This window comes from Nelumbo lutea, chromosome 4, assembly GCF_056320005.1.
Source record: "Nelumbo lutea isolate HS-2025 chromosome 4, American lotus-T2T, whole genome shotgun sequence".
NCBI lineage: Eukaryota > Viridiplantae > Streptophyta > Magnoliopsida > Proteales > Nelumbonaceae > Nelumbo > Nelumbo lutea.
The window spans coordinates 35,746,443-35,765,218 of record NC_142687.1 but is presented as its reverse complement, the minus strand read 5'-3'; the positions used below and the strand labels follow the sequence as shown (position 1 = coordinate 35,765,218).

At 37.0% G+C, this 18,776-nt stretch overlaps 1 protein-coding gene across 1 annotated transcript in view; it reads right to left on the bottom strand.

Annotated features, from left to right (window-relative positions):
• Positions 1 to 18,776, bottom strand: part of LOC148855185 (mediator of RNA polymerase II transcription subunit) — a 119,688-nt gene that overhangs the window by 63,276 nt on the left and 37,636 nt on the right. Inside the window, exons 8-9 of the mRNA XM_088981882.1 lie at positions 17,870 to 18,150; positions 9,724 to 9,807 (exon numbers count right to left, since the gene is read on the bottom strand). Coding sequence (XP_088838008.1) covers positions 9,724 to 9,807; positions 17,870 to 18,150 — 365 coding nt within the window. The remainder of the gene's footprint in view (positions 1 to 9,723; positions 9,808 to 17,869; positions 18,151 to 18,776) is intronic.

Below are 18,776 nucleotides of genomic sequence, written 5' to 3'. Positions count from 1 at the left end.
CCACTTTGTTGTGGACTCCCAAATTATTATAAGATGGATGTGATGGTTGTAAGCAGTACCATGGTTCACAATGTCAGCAGGATTTGGCAAAATTTCCCCAAATCTCTCCATTCTGTGAGATGATGATACAAAATTTTTCAATAAATTTTTTTCCTAATATCTCCGCTGTTCTGCTGATATGTCAGTAGTATTTCATTTCATTGATAGGCCATACATTTAAGGTATAAACTTTAGAAAAGTATTAGAAACTTTCTGTTATTTCATTAAATTCATCATAGTTTTTAAAAAACCTTTTCCTAAAAGAACAAATGGGGATTCGATGATTGGATGATTGGCTTACTATTTTGATCTGATTAAGTTACTAAGTCACTGTAATTCAAAAGAAAAAGAAATGAGGCACACAGCTACAAAAGTGGAATCTTAACAAAAACTAGTAAGAAAAGAAGACAAAAGTCAAAATGGCAATTAATGACATACATAATGAAAAGAAGATGGCTAAAGACTAAAAAGGGAGACAGAGGGAAAAATGTCTATTTGTCTCTTAATGTTCATTTACTTGATTAATTGATTTACAGTTGTTTGCTATGGTTTTTTGAGCCTTAGGCTCAGTATGGGAAGAGTACAAATACAAATATGTACAGTGCAAATACATACAAAATAATATAAAATGCAAGGTTTTGCACTCTACATATTTGTATTTGTACTCCTTCCAAACTGAGCCTATACAAAATACAAGGTTTTCCACTGAACATATTTGTATTTGTACTCTTCCCAAACTGAGCCTTGGAAGGAGTACAAATACAAATATGTACAGTACAAATACATACAAAATAAAATAAAATGCAAGGTTTTGCACTCTACATATTTGTATTTGTACTCCTTCCAAATTGAGCCTTAGGCTCAGGTTGGAAGGAGTGCAAATACAAATATGTACAGTACAAATACATACAAAATAATACAAAATACATAGTTTTGCACTCTACATATTTGTGTTTGTACTCCTTCCAAACTGAGCCTTAGGGAAGAGTACAGATACAAATACGTGCAATGCAAAACCTTGTATTTTATATTATTTGTATTGCTAAACCTTGTATTTGCACTTTACATATTTGTATTTGTACTCTTTCCAAACTGAGCCTTAAGTGCAAACTGCAAAGTTTCCTTGAATTTTTTAGAAATACAACATACAAGGTTTTGCATTATACATATTTGTATTTGTACTCTTCCCAAACTGAGCCTTTAAGTGCAAAGTTTCCTTGAATTTTCATATTTTCCAAATATCTTAGAGAAATTGGTGATATATCCACAAAATTTCCACATCTGTACATGGAAAAAATGTCCATGGCTCCTCCTAGGGTTGAAGCATTTCCTTCGCTGGTTATGTTGGACAGCACTCTTACCCAAGATCACATGAAATGTAGAGTGATCCAGTTAGCTAACAGATGTTTATTGCATGGCAGTGCAAAGGAAGATGTTCTTCATCTATTTGTTGGATGTGGGTTTTCAAAGTGCATTCGGAGTTACATCTTCAGGCTTTCTTGTGTAGTTATGTGGGTTTCAAGATTTCCCAAGGAGATTTTCTCATCATGGCCAGTTTTGAATGGGAATAAGAAAGTGAAAATAGTTTGGTCTTGTGTCCCATTGGAGGAGAATTTTGGATTGGATTTTGGTTCTTAAAGAATTTTTTGGTGTTCCAAGAGAGTCATTTCGGATCACTTTTGGACACCTTTGGATCTGATTTGAGGTGATTGATGGATTGTATCTTTTTTTTTTCTTTTTGGCTTTTCTTTCTATTGGGTGATTTCTCTTCACCTCTTTGGTTATACTTTGTTTTGCATTTATTGAAATTTATATTATATTTACTTTCCAAAAAATGGATTTCGGAATTGCGTAGCATGGTTATTACAACATCATATCAAGGTCAGAAATTTGAAATTCAGATTACAGAATGAAAACTTTATTAAGATGAATTACAGACCTCAACTATATAGGTGAAGGTCTAGCCATAAGAGGGGTTAGGAGGAGTAATTTGTAACAGTGTTATGAAAACCAACATGGACGCTGACCGGTTTTTTCCTCCAGGTGGCAAGTCAGCAATTTAACCATCTAACTAAATGGGTCAACCCATGACATCACAAATAAATAATTATACATGCAAAAAAAAATTGATAAACTACATGTAGAAAATAATGCATTCATAGATATAGACATTCATGGATGCCCCACATATATAGATATAGGTGTTATTAAAAAAAACAAAAACCTAAAAATAAAAATAAATTGTCATCTGTAACCCAGCACCTGCTGTCCGGATCAACTAGGTCAACATTTCAACCATCTAGGTCACTAGGTCTCTGACTAAGGTGTTGTTCAGTAATGCTGAATCGACCTCCAAACACTGAAATTTTTTCTTCCGATGCTTCGGGGTCATTCAGTAGCACCTCCGAACTTACCCTCTAAAATCTGAGAACTCTTCAGAATGATTCCGCAGGTTTGCTACCTCCGAACGAGCTCAAAGGTAGCAGACGATATTTTGTTAAATAAAACAAAAACCTAAAAATTAAAATATATTTTGTCATTTGTAACCCAACACCTACTGTCCGGATCAACTAGGTCAACATTCCAACCATCTAGGTCACTAGGTCTTTGACTAAGATACCCATTTATAATTTTTGAAAAACCTATTTTACCCTGTATTAATCTCCTTCCTTCTCCTCTATTCCTTCCACCGTCGGCTAAATCAGCAAACCAGAATATAAGCATTAATTTTAGTAGTTTTTAATTATTATAATGTTTTAATTATTTTATTACAATAATTGTAATATTCCAATAATACCAGTTTAATAATATAAGCGCTAATTTTAGTGTTTTATGTGTGGAGTAATGTGGCTTTAACCATTAGTTTGTGTGAGTAGCTGGTTGCTATTTGTTTTACTTTATTATTTAATTTTTACTAATATTTTTGTATTGCTTTCATAACTTTCTATTATTTTATTGTTTAACATTATTTTTTATATTTATTATTATTATTATAATATTGATATTTTAATAGTATTTATTTTACTAATTTTATTTTTTAATATTTAACTCTTATTATTTTATAGTATTATATATAATATTATAATATTTTTAATCCTTTCCACTTACTGTTATTTAAATAACAACTTGAGGGGTAAATTTGTAAAATGCACATTTTTCAGACATCATAATATTCAGATTGCCAAACAATTCCACTACATTCAGATGTTGGCAAAAGCAAAAAAAGAAAATTTTCCATCAAATGCTTTTAGAGCTTTTCCAGAGGTTTTTTTTTTCTTTTCAGACTTCAGATTTACCGAACGCCACTTAAGTCAATGTATTTTTTTACCTATAATCTGATCTAAACAGCTTTAAACAGTAATTAATAAGTAGGGAAACATTCTGATTTGTCCAAGTGCAAGAAGTAGAAGAGAGCAAGGTTCAAAGTATCGATACGTATCAGCCCGTATCAGCCGATACGCCCCTACAGAGGGTGTATCGAGGTTTTCACCGGTTCAGGGGGTGGACAAACCTTAAACTGACCCCTCTGAACCAGATTTGAAAAAAAAAAAAACTACCAACACTGCCTGATACGCCTCTACCGGCATATCGGGCGTATCAATATTTTGAACCTTGGAAGAGAGAAAGAAGAAAGAAGGAAAAGAAAAATTAGGGTTGGAAACAGAGAGAAAGTACTGTTTAAACTACATTCAGATGTGTGCAAGGTTCAAGCCTTTGGTGAGGAGGTCAGCTAGCTAATCATCAGACTTCACATACGAGGTAACAATCTCTCCACTAACACTCCCTTACAAAGTGGCAGTCCACTTTATGTGCTTTGTTTGTTCTCCACTAACAATTTTCTCCCTCAAAAAACAGCTTAATAGGAATTGGAGCTTTTATTCCTATTTCCTGTAGCAACTACTTTACCCACACCAATGCACATGTAATATGGGCCATGGTTTTGTACTTAGCCAACATCCTATTCCTAGCAACCACACTTTGCTTCTTCATCTTCCAAGTAACCAAATTTCTTGCCAAGAAAGTGCAATAACCAGTTGTGTACTTCCTATCGGTGATTGAACCTGCCCAATCAGCGCCTGTATATCCTTCAAATGATAGTTCTTCCCAATTTTTGTTACAACAACCCACGACTTGGAGCACCCCTCGAATAACGTAGAACTCTAACAATTCCTTCCCAATGAACGATCCTTAGGTTTTTCATGAACTAACTTAACAATCCCACATTGAAGGAGATATCTAGCTACGTAATAGTTAAATAAATGAGATTTCCTTCTAGTCTCCTATATCTCCCAAAGTCATCCAGAAGCTCCACCTCACTATCAAACATCTTCACATTTGGTTTTGCTCCTAATAAACCCATTTCTTCCAACAAATTGAGCACATACTTTCTTTGTGAGAGAAAGATTGCCCACTTCGACCTTGCTATTTCAATACCCAAGAAGTATTTCAAGTGCCCCAAGTTCTTAGTCTAGAACTGTTTCAACAAAAACTATTTCAATCCCTCAATCCCTTGTGTATCACTCCATATAATAACGATGTCAGCCACATGAACAGCTAAAACAATCTCCTCGGAAGAAGTATCTCTGCTAAACACTAAGTGATCAACACCGCACTATTTCATCCCAAACTGCTGTATCACACTACTAAATCTCCCAAACTAGGCTCTTGGAGACTGTTTCAACCCATAGGTTGCCTTCTTTAACCAATGTTTCTTTTTTGAACAGTGTTGAGGGAACACCTCCAAAAGAGCTAAAAAACAATAAGCAGCCAGAACACAAACAAAAGGACCCCAAACAAACAAGCCCCCAAACATCAAGCACCCCAACTGAAGAAAAACAGCTAAAACCAGAGACCTCCAAAACTCACCCTCTCACCTGTGGCAAACCCACATCTTCCTTTACTCTTCATTGATGAAATCTGACTCCTTTCCTTCACCTTCCTCCCAATTCTCACCCCCTTCCCCAACTGTGCTTCTCTTGTTCTTTCCGTCTTCTATTTTGTTCAAATTGTCCAATTGCCTTCCTCCACACTGCTTCTCCCCCTAAAAAGAAAAGAACAAGAAACTTCCCAACTGTCACTTGCCTATCTACTAGTTTATCAATATCGACCCTTCCCTTGTCAATGCTGCCATCCTCATTATCAGCTTTATTTCCTCCTATCTCCTTCTCCCCCTCTCTGTTTTCCTCTCCAAACATTTTCTGGTCACTTCCTTTTCTCTCAACCTTCCCCCCACTTTCAACAGGTTTCTCCTTCATTACCTCCATCCCTTCCTCTCTCTCTTCCTCCAAGTTTCTTTCAAGAGACTCCGTCCTCTTCCTTTCGTCCCTCTCCCCCATGGAAGCATCCTTATCTTGATTACTAGACCCGATGCCTTGAGTCTTGCTGGCTGTATCAGCTTCTAAACTATTGGCACCATAACTTTTAAATAGACATTTGTGAGGTCTAGAGTTGGCCTTAGACCATTTCCTTTTATAGATTCCCTTAAATCTGCAGCATGGACCATTCCTGGCCAGTCCTTCCTTGAGACAATGAAAAACCTTAGTTACATGAACAAGCTGCCTGTTACTGGAGCCTCTCGCTTTCCTCAAGTCCTCTGCCATGTGGTTCCCAGAATTACTTAGTCTCGGGTCAGTTTCGACTCTTCTCCGGCCTAGCTCCATCAATATAATCCAAGGTTCAAAATATCGATATGCCCCTGTGTATCGGTAGGGATGTATCAATACTTGAATTAAAACGCTTTTATATTTTTTTTAGTTTTTTTTTCAAAAATTGGTTTTTGAGCATCTTTTTAACCATATTTTTATTAAAAAAGAGTGGTTCCCGAAACACCTTTAAATAGGCCTATAATGAAGCCACTGATATGAGACGATATGGGGCGTATTGTATCAAAATTTTGAACCTTGATATAATCAATGTTATAGACCTTGTATACTCTAGCCATTAAATGTGCTTTATACCTCTCCGCGGTACCATCTGCCCGGTGATTAACTGTATACACCCATCACAACCAACTACTTTCTTCCCAGTAGGAAGAGCAGATCCTATGTGTGAATGTGCAATTAGACTAAAGAGCATAAAATTCCTCATCCATCGCCTTCTTCCAATCTGGTGAGAGAAGGGCTTCATGAACCAACCTAGGGACAGTCATAGAAGAAAGAAGAGAAAAAAAAAATTATGATAGGAAGGAGATAGATGAGTAAAGGAAACATAATGAGAAATAGGATGTTCAGTGCAAGCACATTTACCTTTTCTAAGAGCAATAGGCAAGTCTAAAAAAATGGATCTGCTGATAGTGAAAACAATGATGACTCAAGAGAAGTTGGAGTGGGTGAAAAAATTCCACGAGGATCATGAATGTATAATCTATGAACCAGTGGTCATGTAAACACTTCAACAGATGGATCTGGTAAGGACACCTCCACCATAGGAAGAAGAAGCGGAGGTGAAAAATCACATGTAGAAGAAGACTCAACAAAAGAAAAAATAAGGGATATTCTCAAAGAACAACACATCTAAAAGGACAAAGAAAAAACAAAAAAATAGGACTAAAACATCTGTACCCTTTCTTTTCCCCATTAAAAAAAAAATTTCAAAGATCTCCTTAGGCATCTAAGGGACTGTCTGTGGACTAGAAACTCTTCTAACTCTGTAGAAGACTTCAGACAATGTGGGTATATCACTACTACCCAAATCTGTGCACGTACCAGTTCGAATTCAGATCTCAAACCTAAGAGAAATCTAGCCTCGTCTAACTAATCTCTTTGTTGTTCTTGCAACTTGAGATCAGTTGACAAGGGCTGATAATATCCAACTCATTATGTAAGCTCTTGGGACAGGCATAATACTCCACAAATCTATCACCTTATTGTAAGTTTGTAACTAAAAGTACTCCAAATAAAGTTGATAAATCCTTGACACATAACACATTACCTTGTCCAGAATAAAGCTGTTTAGCATGCTCCCAAACTTCTTTAGCAGGTGTCAAAGAACATCAAGTTCACACTATGTGAGGTTCCATACTATACCAGAGAGAGGTCATAATTTGTGCATTCTCCTGAACCTAACTGAAGTTCAACAGATTTTTCGCAAGGTGCATAGTTTGTAACATTAAACTTAACTGTGGTCATTTGGATAGCCATGAAATCTAGCTGTATCACAAAATTGGACTTCACTAACTTCACTCCCAAAAGATGCCATATTACAAATAAAACAAGGTAAATATACTCCTTTCACGCAATTCTACCACAAATACTGATTCACACTAATCCAGAAAATTCTGGACAGAAAGACATAGGCCCCATTTGACGCATGTTTCCGCACGGGCTGTCAGCTGTTTGGAAGCCCAGCAGTCCGTGTTTTCGTCTTTTCCCATTTGGTTGAGGGAAGTTCTAGCTGCCAAAAGACTGCACCCCAAAAAGACGGAAGAAGCTCGATTCAAGCTTATTTTGGGAAGCTAGAATGGAGCTTCTCGCCTTTTTCATCTCGTCTTCAAGCAGACAGATGTGCCTCCAACCAAACGGTCTGTGGGCTGCCAAGATCTTTATGTAAAAGCCCACTAAGTCTTTTGGCTGTCAAATCTTTCAAAAAAGACGCCAAACAGCACCATACTATAGTAACCCGAATACCAATAATCACTAGCTGCAACCCAGAATAAGTATAGAAAACCGCTTAAGAAGTACTAGCAAACCTCAGCATCATAAAGGTAATCGACTTTCCCATCAAACTACCATATTTAATCACTTCACCCGCTAACAAAAATAGCAGGATAAGCAGCCAACCAGAAACATCTGTCAACAACCCTCTTCAAATCACCAAATAGTGGGTATTCAGAAAACCACCACAGCACCATTAAAAACTGCAACCAGAGGCATTGATGCCTCTTTCCTTAATGGGGAACATAGTTTTCAAGGCGCCAAGGCGAGGCTAGGAGACAGGGGGGCTCCTTGTCGCCTAGTCACCTAGGCAGATGCCTAGGCAATGGGTTTTTTTATGTTAAAAACATAGATCCTAGGGTAGTTCCCTAGGAACCATAACCATATTTCCCTAATAATTATTCATAATTTTCATATGAAAAGTATAAAGTTCATATTGAAGTATAGAAAATCAACATATTCATGAGAAGAAAAGAAGGAAAATAAATTTCAAAAAATATAGGGGCTGAACCCTTATTTTTGTTATAAGAAAAGAAGAAAAAAAAAGCATTGGTAGTAGTAGTAGTATAAAAGAAGAAGAAGAAGTAGAAGAAGAATATATGGAAGAAGAAAATGTGCTGATTAGATAAAACCCTAATAAATAAGAAAATGTGCTGAACCTTACTTATTGGTTCAGGTTTTGAAGTCTTTAAGGGTTCAATACAGAATTTAGCAATGTTTGTGTTGATTAAACCCTAATAAATAGGAAAATAGTATAAACACACAAAATGATTACTTTAGTTTAATAATGTCTATTTTATAATTATAGTTACAAAAAATGAAAAAAAAAAGTATTTTATAATAGAAGTAAAAAACTGCTTGGCGGGGCAAGCCTCAAAGGGCGCCTTGTCGCCTTGACAACTATGATGGGGAATCACTCCTTTCTTGGCCTTCACCTAAGGCAGATTAGGAGTTAACCCAAGCTGGTGTCATGACCGGGTCAAACATCTGACAGCAAGCACAAGGCAGGTTGAAAGCATTGGTTTATAAATGGAAAATAAAACCATGATGTAATCCTATTTCACCATTTTGTTTATGAAGTGGTTTAATTGCTGCTTTGAGACCTTTTCAGTCCCAAAGGACCAAGACTTATACTTTCTCTTATTTTATTCAATGATATTTTCTATTGTTAATAAAAAATGTTAATTCTTTGTTTCTTTCCATTTTTTGATTAGCTAAAAGGCCTGATCATCACAGTGCAAATATCAACTATTACTAAGATTAAAACACATTCACCATTTTTTTGTTGTGAATGAAAAACTGAAGAATCTAATTCAGGGATATTCACAGCATGATACGAAGTGATTTGGCAATTTTTGGTGCAGTGCTGAATCTTAACGTATTTCTCCTCCTCTATATCCATAGTCTATTTTAGGAAGTGCCATATTTTTCTTAGGTTTCTCCACATGTGAAGTTTGTTTATGGAGTGCATTGATCTGCAGTTGATGTTTGGGACTATCCTGCATATTCATAGGTGCTGATTTGCTCTTTTCCCTGGCCAATTGCTTGTAACAGAGGCCAATGGGGAATTTGCGAAGCCTTCACACCTTTGGTGAAGTGGCAAATGCCCAGTGCACAAGACTTCCACTAATGTGGGTCTGTGGAGGGATAGATGTACGCAGCCTTACCCTGCACATACAGAGAGGCTGTTTCCAAGATTTGAACCCAGGTCACCAGGTTGCAATGGAGTAACCCAACCGTTGTGCCAAGGCCCACCCTCCTAGTGAAGTGGCAAATATATTGATATGAATAAATCCGCTCATATCAAGGGCAATAACATATTGCTCATGATTGCCTAAATACTAGTACAATTTGCAATAATCAAACAACAGCAACTAAATGCAAACAGAATGGTAGAAAAAGACTGATATCCAAAATCAATTATAGGTCATTTAAACAGATAATTAAGATCAACTTAAAGGAATCTGACACCAAAAGGAACTCCTCAAGTTTCTGACACCACTCACAACTCTCAAAACTTGATGGAATTTACCGTGAAGTGCGGGCGAAAACATGAATGAGGTGCAATCAGCAGCAACCTCACATATGTTTCAACCATTGAAATGCTAGGAACAACCTGCAACAAAAAGTTTAAGGCAGCCATTAGAAGAAAACTTAGCTGACATGAAAATCATTCAGCTCCTAACATGTCAGCAACTCAGCAATGATAAAATTAAGGGAACAATATTTTCTTGCAAAACAAAATTTATTAACCATGACCAGTGAAAAAAGTGTTGCTTTCCCACCAACTTATCAAAGGACAAAAGCTAATAATTAAACAAGTCATAGTATATCTATATTCTATAAGTTTAAATTATTCTTTGTCAAAAAAGAAAAATGTCCCAAAAAGGACACCTTAATGCCTTATATCTTAACAAAATATTTTTTAAGATAATGCAATCATGGAAAAGAAGGGTGTTGGTATTGGAGAGTCACTAAATACTTGGTTTTGTTTAACAGATCCTTGATGGAGAACTTTCTAGGAATTAAAAGGCTTCAATAGGGATCCCAATTATCCTCTCTCCTTGTTACCCTCATTGACTTGATGAATTTAGTTAACTAATTCTTTTTTGTATTGGTACTTAATCTTATAATTCTTCGAGCTGATAGAACTGTTATGATTAGAGGAATTATAGTTAGAACAGAAAAACAGAGGGAAATGGTTGCCTAACTTGCCTCCCATCTCCAATTTGTGGATGACAAAATGTTTTGTAAGGACAAGGCAAATCTGGAGTATAGAACCTTGTTAATATACCGTTAACAATTCAGCTAGTGGTTCTTCAAATTTCTATCCAAAAATCAACTGAGATTGGCAATAAAAAATAAGAAAAACAGCAGAGGAAAAATAAAAACAAATACCAGAGAACCTATGATTTAAGTTCAGGAAGAATAGGAGTTGAGAAGAGAAGTGAAGAGAAGAGAAGAAAGAGAGAAAATAGGGATAAGGCAGTTAAAGAAACCAGTTTTCTCATACAATCACTAACAACCGCCCCTTTCTTTATTATAATAAGAGAGAAAATAGGGATAAGGCAGTTAAAGAAATCAGTTTTCTCATACAATCACTAACAACCGCCCCTTTCTTTATTATAAATAAGATATGAGAAATTACAAACATGCCCTCACTTAAATAATGAGACACATCAACATAAATAAAGCAGTGGTTTAAAAGGCGTGGGAGGCGTACACCTGGAGGCATGAGGCGCTCCCAAAACGCCCTGAAGCGTATGCCAGAGGCGCTAACACCTCTAAGGCGTACGCCTCAGGTGCAAGAGGTGTACGCCTCATGCGCTTTTTTCATGAGGCGTGCTAGAGGCATATGCCTCATGCACATCTTATATAAAAAGACAGAAAAAAAAAAGAAAAAAAGGAAAGGAAAGGAAAGGAAAAGAAAAGAAAAAGAAAGGAAAGAAAAAGAAATAGAAGAAAAAAAGAGAAAAGGAAAGGGAAGGGAAGAAAAGATAAGGGGAAAGAAAGTGGTTTGCCCCCTGCCCCTTCAGCTGGGGGAGCTTCGCCCCCCAGACCCCCCTTTCAACTAATGTTATGCATCTTTGTTCTTCTTAATATAAAAGATTTTTATTAAAAATAGAGAAAAATGAGATCCCCCCTCCTCTTAAGAAGGCTTATGCCTCCTTGTGTTCGGGAGGCTTATGCCTCTTGCATTTTGAACTACGCCTCATGCTTCTAGGTAGTGGAACGCCTCGCGTCACACCTCCACATTTTAAAACATTGAAATAAAGGAAAGAAAAAAAGACAAATCTGCCCTCCCACCTAACTGATAAATAAAGAGATTGGAAACTTAGCTACAAAGTACAAACGGTCAAAACCCAATTGGATATACTAAGATCCTCAGTCGATTAGATAAAGGCCTAGAGTGAGATTCTTGCCGTGTGTCTGGAAACCTCTCTTCCCATTGGCTGGGAAGAAATCTGTCAAGTCATACCAAAGTAGGGGTTTCTTGGTTAGTTTTCCAGGTAAATTGAGCCCCCACCAATAGTAAATAAATTAACTCCCACCTGTCCACCATAGTTGTCAAGGCGACACCTAGGCAACAAGGCGCCCTTGGAGGTTCACCTCACCTAATCGCCAAGCAGTCTTATACAATGTATTATAAAATACTTTTATATTCTTGGTTTTTTGAGATTATAATTATAAAATAGACATTATTAAACTAAAATATTCATTTTGTGTGTTTATATACTAATTTCATTTTATTTATTTTCATATTTGTTAGGATTTAATCAACACAGACATTGCTAAATGCTATACCAAACCCTCAAAGACTTCAAAAATTGAATGAATAAGTAAGGAAGAACTTAAGATTTTGTCTAATCAACAAATTTTCTTCCTCTATATCTTCCACCTTTTGTTTTCTTTTTTCCTATGACAAAAATAAGGGTTCAACCCCTATATTTTTTTAATTTTCTTTTTTTCTTTTACTTCCCATGAATATGTTGATTTTATATACTTAAACATTAAGTTTATACTTTTCTTATGAAAATTATGAATAATTGTTAAGGAAATATGGTTATGGTACCTAGGGAACCACCCTAAGATAAATGTTTTTTACTTAAAAAAAATCCACTGCCTAGACTCGCCTTGGCGCCTTGAAAACTATGCTGTCCACAAGTTGAGAAAATTGTCTCATCCCCCGTCCAGCCTAGGACCCCTGTTTCTCTCATCCATGAAATGAACTGTATTGAAATCTCCCCTTTTAATTAATGAAGTTTATTTAATATCAAAAAGTTCATAGTCAAATTCAAACTTGGAGGAATGGACACCATCTGCAGCCATAATTCCAAGTGACTATTGGCTGCACCAATTTGGCTGAGAGGGATTCATAGTCTTAAACAAGGTTCAAAATATCGCAACATATCAGTGCATAATGCCAATGTGTATCAGCTTTTTGTTAAGAGCCTAGGCCTTTTAAATGTTTTAATCATTATTGCACGCCATACAGCATCCAATATCAAATTATCAAAACAAAAAAGTAAAATCAAGTAAGAGTTTCAATGGTTCAAGGGTGACCTTGGATCATTGGCCAATATCTATTTTTAAGGAAGATGTGGGTTGAAGAGGACCAGCTCCTTTCAAATTTGAGAACATGTGGCTATCTAACAATGGATTTGTACAGAATGTCAAGGAATGGTAGGAAAGGAGTAATCCAAGGGTGAAATGGGAAGGCCAAAAGTTTCATGGGAAGTTGAACGAAATAAAAGTCAATATCAAAGAATGGAACAATCAACATTTTGGAAGATTAGAAGAGAGGAAGCAAAAGGTGATCAGAAAATTTGAGGAGTTTGGCTCAAAAGAAGGCTAGGGTACTTTGAAGAAAGATAAGGAAGAGAGGTGGTCTCTGAGGAAACAATTGGAGGATATTCTGTTTAAAGAGAAGATTATCTAGAGACAAATCTAGAGATAATTGGCTTAAGAAGTGAAACAGGAACACCAAATTCTTTCATGCTATAGCAAATTGAAGGAGGAAAAATCATATTTCAAAATTGGTGGTGGATGATGCAACTCACACTCAACAAAATGACATTGTTCAAGTCTTTGTGGATCACTTTAAACCCATTTTCAAGAGATTTTTCAATTATAGAGTATGGCTTGATGGGTTGGAGTGCCCTAAATTATCTGATGATTCTAAGAATTGGCCGTTAAGGAGTTTCAAGTTAGAGGAAATAAAGGACACAGTTTTCTCTATGGATAGATCTTTTTATATAAGCAACAGAAATAAATATATTAACGGACCACTCAGCTTGACATATCTAAAGCACCTAGTCTGAATGGTTTCACTATGACCTTCCATCAAGATCATTGGGATATACTGAAAGATGACACTCAGAAGGTTTTAATGAATTCATTGGGAGAGGAGTGATAAACCAGGGGCCCATATCCACTTTCGTTGCTTTGATCCCAAAGAAAGTTGATGTTGTGCACCCAAAAGGGGTGTTTGTAAAAGATAGGGAAATCATTTATCAGATCTTAATTTCAAATGAAAGATTTGAGGAGATGAAAAGGGTTGAAAGGTTTTGTTTGTAAGTGTTGAGGAGATGACATGGTTGATTGGGGTTTTCTGTTGGAGGTAATGAAAAATTTTGGATTTGGTGACACATGGTATAAATGGATTCTAGGATTAGTGGACTTGTCTTGTCATTATTCAAACTTGGTGAATGGAATGGATCATTTCCCATCCCTTAAACTATGGCAAGGGGACCCCCTCTCTCCCTTTCTCTTAATTTTCTAGGGCAGATTCTAGAGATATAGGGGATGGAGAGTTGGCAGAGATGGGATACCACTTACCTACAATTCTATTATGCGAAGGAGGTGACTTTAAGTGGGTGAGGAACTTGGAGCTAATTGTACAAGTTTTTTAGCAAATGTCCATTTGAAAGTCAACTTTGATAAAAGCTGTATTGTGAGATTGAATATAGAAGAGATTTCAAAGGGAGCAGAAATATTGGGGTGTGTGATTTCTTAATGGCCTATGAGCTATTTAGGTTTACCATTGGTGGACAACCCGAGAGATAGCAATTTCTAGAAAATGTGATTAAGAGATACACGAAGGCATTGGCTACTTGGAAAAAAGTTATTTTTCTTTGGTAGGTAGGATCACCCTAATTAGGTCTACATTAGCCAATTTGCCTATTTATTTTCTGTCTATAGTAATTCCAAAAGGGGCTAGTAGAAGACTAAAAAAGCTAATGAGGGATTTTTCATAGGAGCCAGTGGAGGAGAAAAATGATCATAAAGTTGGCAAGTGGTTAGTAGAAGTACGAAGTTTGGTAGTTTAGAACTTGGGAACATTCAAGAGAAGAATGTTGCTTTGTTGGGTAAGTGGTTGTGGAGATTGCCAATTGATAGAGATAAATTTTGGGCAAAAGTGATAATTAGCACTTACGGGTTTGTGGCTGACGGTTGGGACTGCTAGAATTCTGGCTAGGGATACAAGATCTTCTCCCTAGAAGTCCATTCATGCCATCCTATCTTCCTTTTCACCACATATCAGGTATAGCCTTTGTTTTGGAAATCTTGTTAAATTTTGGAAATATGTTTGGTTGGGTGGGCAATTCATCCTAAAGGAATAATTCCCTTCTCTACATCCCCTTTTCAACTGCAAGGATTAACCAATTTCTTCTTTCTTGGTTCCTTCTAACTCAAGGTCTAGCTTTGATTGAGACTTGTGCTTTAGGAGAGGCCTTCAAGACTCTGAAGTAAGTAGTGTCATGACTTTGCTCCAAGGTCTTGAAGGGGTTTTCTTGGATCCTTCAAAAAGGGAGAGCCATATTTGGACTCTTTCTTCTTCTGGTTCCTTTATTTGTGCCTCCTTTTAGTCCTTAATTCAACCTAGTGATAGCCTTGGTTTGCCTTTTTCTGTTAAGGAGGTTAGAAGTAAGCCTATTCTGCACAGGATAGGAGGTTTCTACTAGAAAGCTTTTCTGGAAAGAATAACACTTGTGATTTACACCAAAGAAAAATATCTAATTGATGCTTATCCTCTCATTGGTGCCTTCTTTGTAAGGATAATGGTGAGACTTGCTATCACTTATTAACCTCCTGCCCTTTTGTTTCCTCAATTTGGGAATGTTTTTTCTTTGTTCGGTGCAAGTGAAATGCCCCACCAAATCTACAAAGCTTGTTTTCCTTTACCTTCCTCAGTTGGTTGAAGAAGAGGGGAAGAATTTTACAGAGGTATGCAAGAGTGGTTGTTTGTTGGACAATTTGGGAAGAGAGGAATCAAAGAGTTTTTCAAAAAAGGAGAGAAGTAGGGTTGCTTTTAATTGAAGCTATCACTATCAAGGTGGTCCATTGGCTGAAATTCTTGAAACTTTTCGAGGACATTCCTACTGTTGACTTGATTAGAAAATGAAAGAAAGTGGCTGATTCAGTTTACCTCACAGCTGCTGAGTGAGCTAGAGGCAAAACTTCAACCGGTAAAAGGTCTACAAATTACCTGGTGGGTAACTTCCAAAAAGGAAGCAACTAAAAATCAGATGTTTATGTGACTGTTGTAAGTGTTTTTTTGACAAGTAAGATTTATTAGACTTTAAGATAAGACTTTACAAGCATCCTTTAGAGAGGCATGTGATGCCACCTCTCTATAAAAAGCAAAGAGCAAAGAAAATTACAATGGAGCCCAAAACAATACATCCCTATTCACCCCTTGCTTAGCCAAAGTATCAGCCATCCCATTTGCAGATCTCCTCACCCACTGTATCCTGAGATTCATATTCCTAGTAAGCCACTTAAACTTCTCCATTTCATTTCTGTAGCACCAGGTTATAGAGTACAGGTCCTTTAGCCAGCCAACCACCACTTTTGAATCCCCTTCTATCACCAAGTTTGCTAACTGTAACTCATTGGCAATCTGCACCCCTTGTAATGCTACCAGCAACTATGCTTTGAGAGAGTCACCCAAGCCCACAGGGCTGGAAAACAAGGCTATAAGTTTACCTTCTGAATCTCTCAATAGCCCTCCTATACCCAAGAGGCCTAGATTTCCTTGGCTGCTCCCGTCGAAATTCAGTTGAACAAAGCCTTCCATTAGAGGTGACCATTGCATCTCCACAAATTCCTTTCTTGAAGAGCTTTTTGCAATTACTTCCCAATTCCTCCAAACATCATCAATGGAGAATTGGGAGAACAACTCCAAAGTCCTCACCCAATAGACCACCCTGACCATTGCACAATCCCTAACAGCTTCTTTACTTCTATCTTTACCTGAGAAGATCCTAGCATTCCTTTCTTCCCATATAGTCCACACCACAGTTGCTCTAACACATCTCCACATTATTCTTCCCCTTTTTTGGGGCCACGAAAACAAAGAAGGGTTGAATAGCATATTGACCTCCGATGGTGAAGTCCACCTACAACCAACCAAAGAGAAAAACCAAATCCAAATCTCTGCAACAAGAGGACAAGAGATCAGTAGGTGATAGCAACTCTCATTATTGGATTTACACAGTATGTACCAATTAGGAGAGAGACAAGAATAAGGCCTTTTCTTTTGTAATATATCCATAGTATTAACCTTCCCATGCACTACTTCCCAACAAAAAGCTCTTACTTTGTAAGGAATGGGTCTGCACCAGAATTCTTTAAAAGGAAAGGACGGAGGGTCAAGAAAGATGCACAAAGTCTTAAACAAAGAGGCACAAGAGAATAAACCCTTAGGATGGGGGGCCCCAAATACGCATATCAGTTTTATCAGGGTCTAAATTGACATTTTGAAGTATTTGTAAAAGGTCCGAACAAGCTAAAACTTCACTGTCTCTTAGACCTCTCCGAAAGCCAAAGTCCCAATTGGGGCCCACAGGGAGTAACAGAAGCCGCAGAGCAAACATCATACCTGACAAACCAAAGTAGAAAAAGCAAAGTGCGATAAATGGCTTTCCACGGAGAGGCCAATGTGGCCCTGTTAGATACTCTTGCATCCCAACCTCCCATTCACGCTTGCTATTATTTTATGCAACAAACTCTCTCTTTCCTCCAACCATCTCCAAACCCATTTTCCTAATAGAGCCAAGTTCATTTTATCTATATTTCCAATGCCTAAGCCACCCTCTTGTTTGTAGACTTCTACACACAACCTCCCATTTAATCAAATGATCTTTCTTTCCATCACCTGGATCCCATAGGAAATCTCTCATTACCTTCTCAACTTTTTTAGCATCCTTTTGAGGAATCCTAAATACTGACAGAAAATAAATTGGTAGATTGGCCAGAGTGGATTTAATCAAAGTAATTCTTCCTCCCAAAGACACATAACTTCTCTTCCAAGCTGCCAACTTTTTTGCACACCTCTCAATAATTGGATTCCAAAACCTGTTTTCTCTAGGGTTTGCTCCTAAAGGGAGGCCAAGGTAGGTTTGTAAAGTGGGGCATCTAGAGTGGGCATGCTGAAAAGTATACTTTTATTATTCTTTAATAAAATTTCCAAATCCATCAGAAAAAAAAAAATTGCCCTACATCACCCTAGAGGTTTAGTTAGTACACAACAACCATTGTAAGATAATGTTTAATCTGTACCATAAGTGTAGTACCCCAAGAAAACCTGAAGTAAAAATAAAACCATAGAAACCATGTATTATTCCCAGACACCAATCCAAAAGAAACAACATATGAAGTTAAAATCTGACTACCTGGCCAAAAAATAAGGACTCCTCAATTTGATGAGTCAACTTCAAGCACACATTGATAGAAATGCCAGACAATAGTGACATTGGCAATGGGCTTGATTCTCTCATTGCCATTACTCTCTCACCAGAAGGTACATTTGACCCTGGTAATAACTCTGTAACTCCAGCAGAGGTTAACCAATTCAACACTGCTTCAGAAGCAGCTTGTGCCATGGTATGTGAAAGAACCCAAAACATTCCAATTGATCTGTCATCCAAATTCAAATAATCCAACATACGCTCTCCTGAAATAAGACCCAAAACCTGTTATGGATATATTGGTCTGAACCTCATGTAGACAGATTCAAAAGTTTAGATTGCAAGCTCAAATTGAAGTTTAAATTCTCAACCTAAGTATGCAGTTAAAAGTCCTTTTTCTTTTAAGTAATAAAAGAAACATAATACATGAGTGCAAAGATTTAAGAAGGCCCATAGAAAATAGAAAAAGACAGAAAAAAAACTGAGTGAGAAGAGAAATAGAGAATAATATTACTCAAATATATCAGTTGTTTCGATCATCTTTTAGCCTACAGCAGAGAGATAAGTCTCTTGAGGACTATTATTCTAATATGGTGAGTCTTTCTGAGGAACTTAATATATACCAAACTGTCAACAATGATGTTACAATGATGGAGAACTGGAGAAAAGAATTATATGTAGTTAAGTTTCTTTCAGGAATCAAACCTGAGCATGAATCAATGAGAGATCAGATTTTGGGCAGCCCAGAGTTACCTGACTTGGAGGATATTTTTTCTAGACTTCAGAGGGCCAAGATATCTGAATCCACCTAGTCATCTGATTGAGCAGCACGGGTTGCATCTGGAAGTGGTGCACGAGGTTGTGGTACTTATGGAGGAGGACACGGCAATGG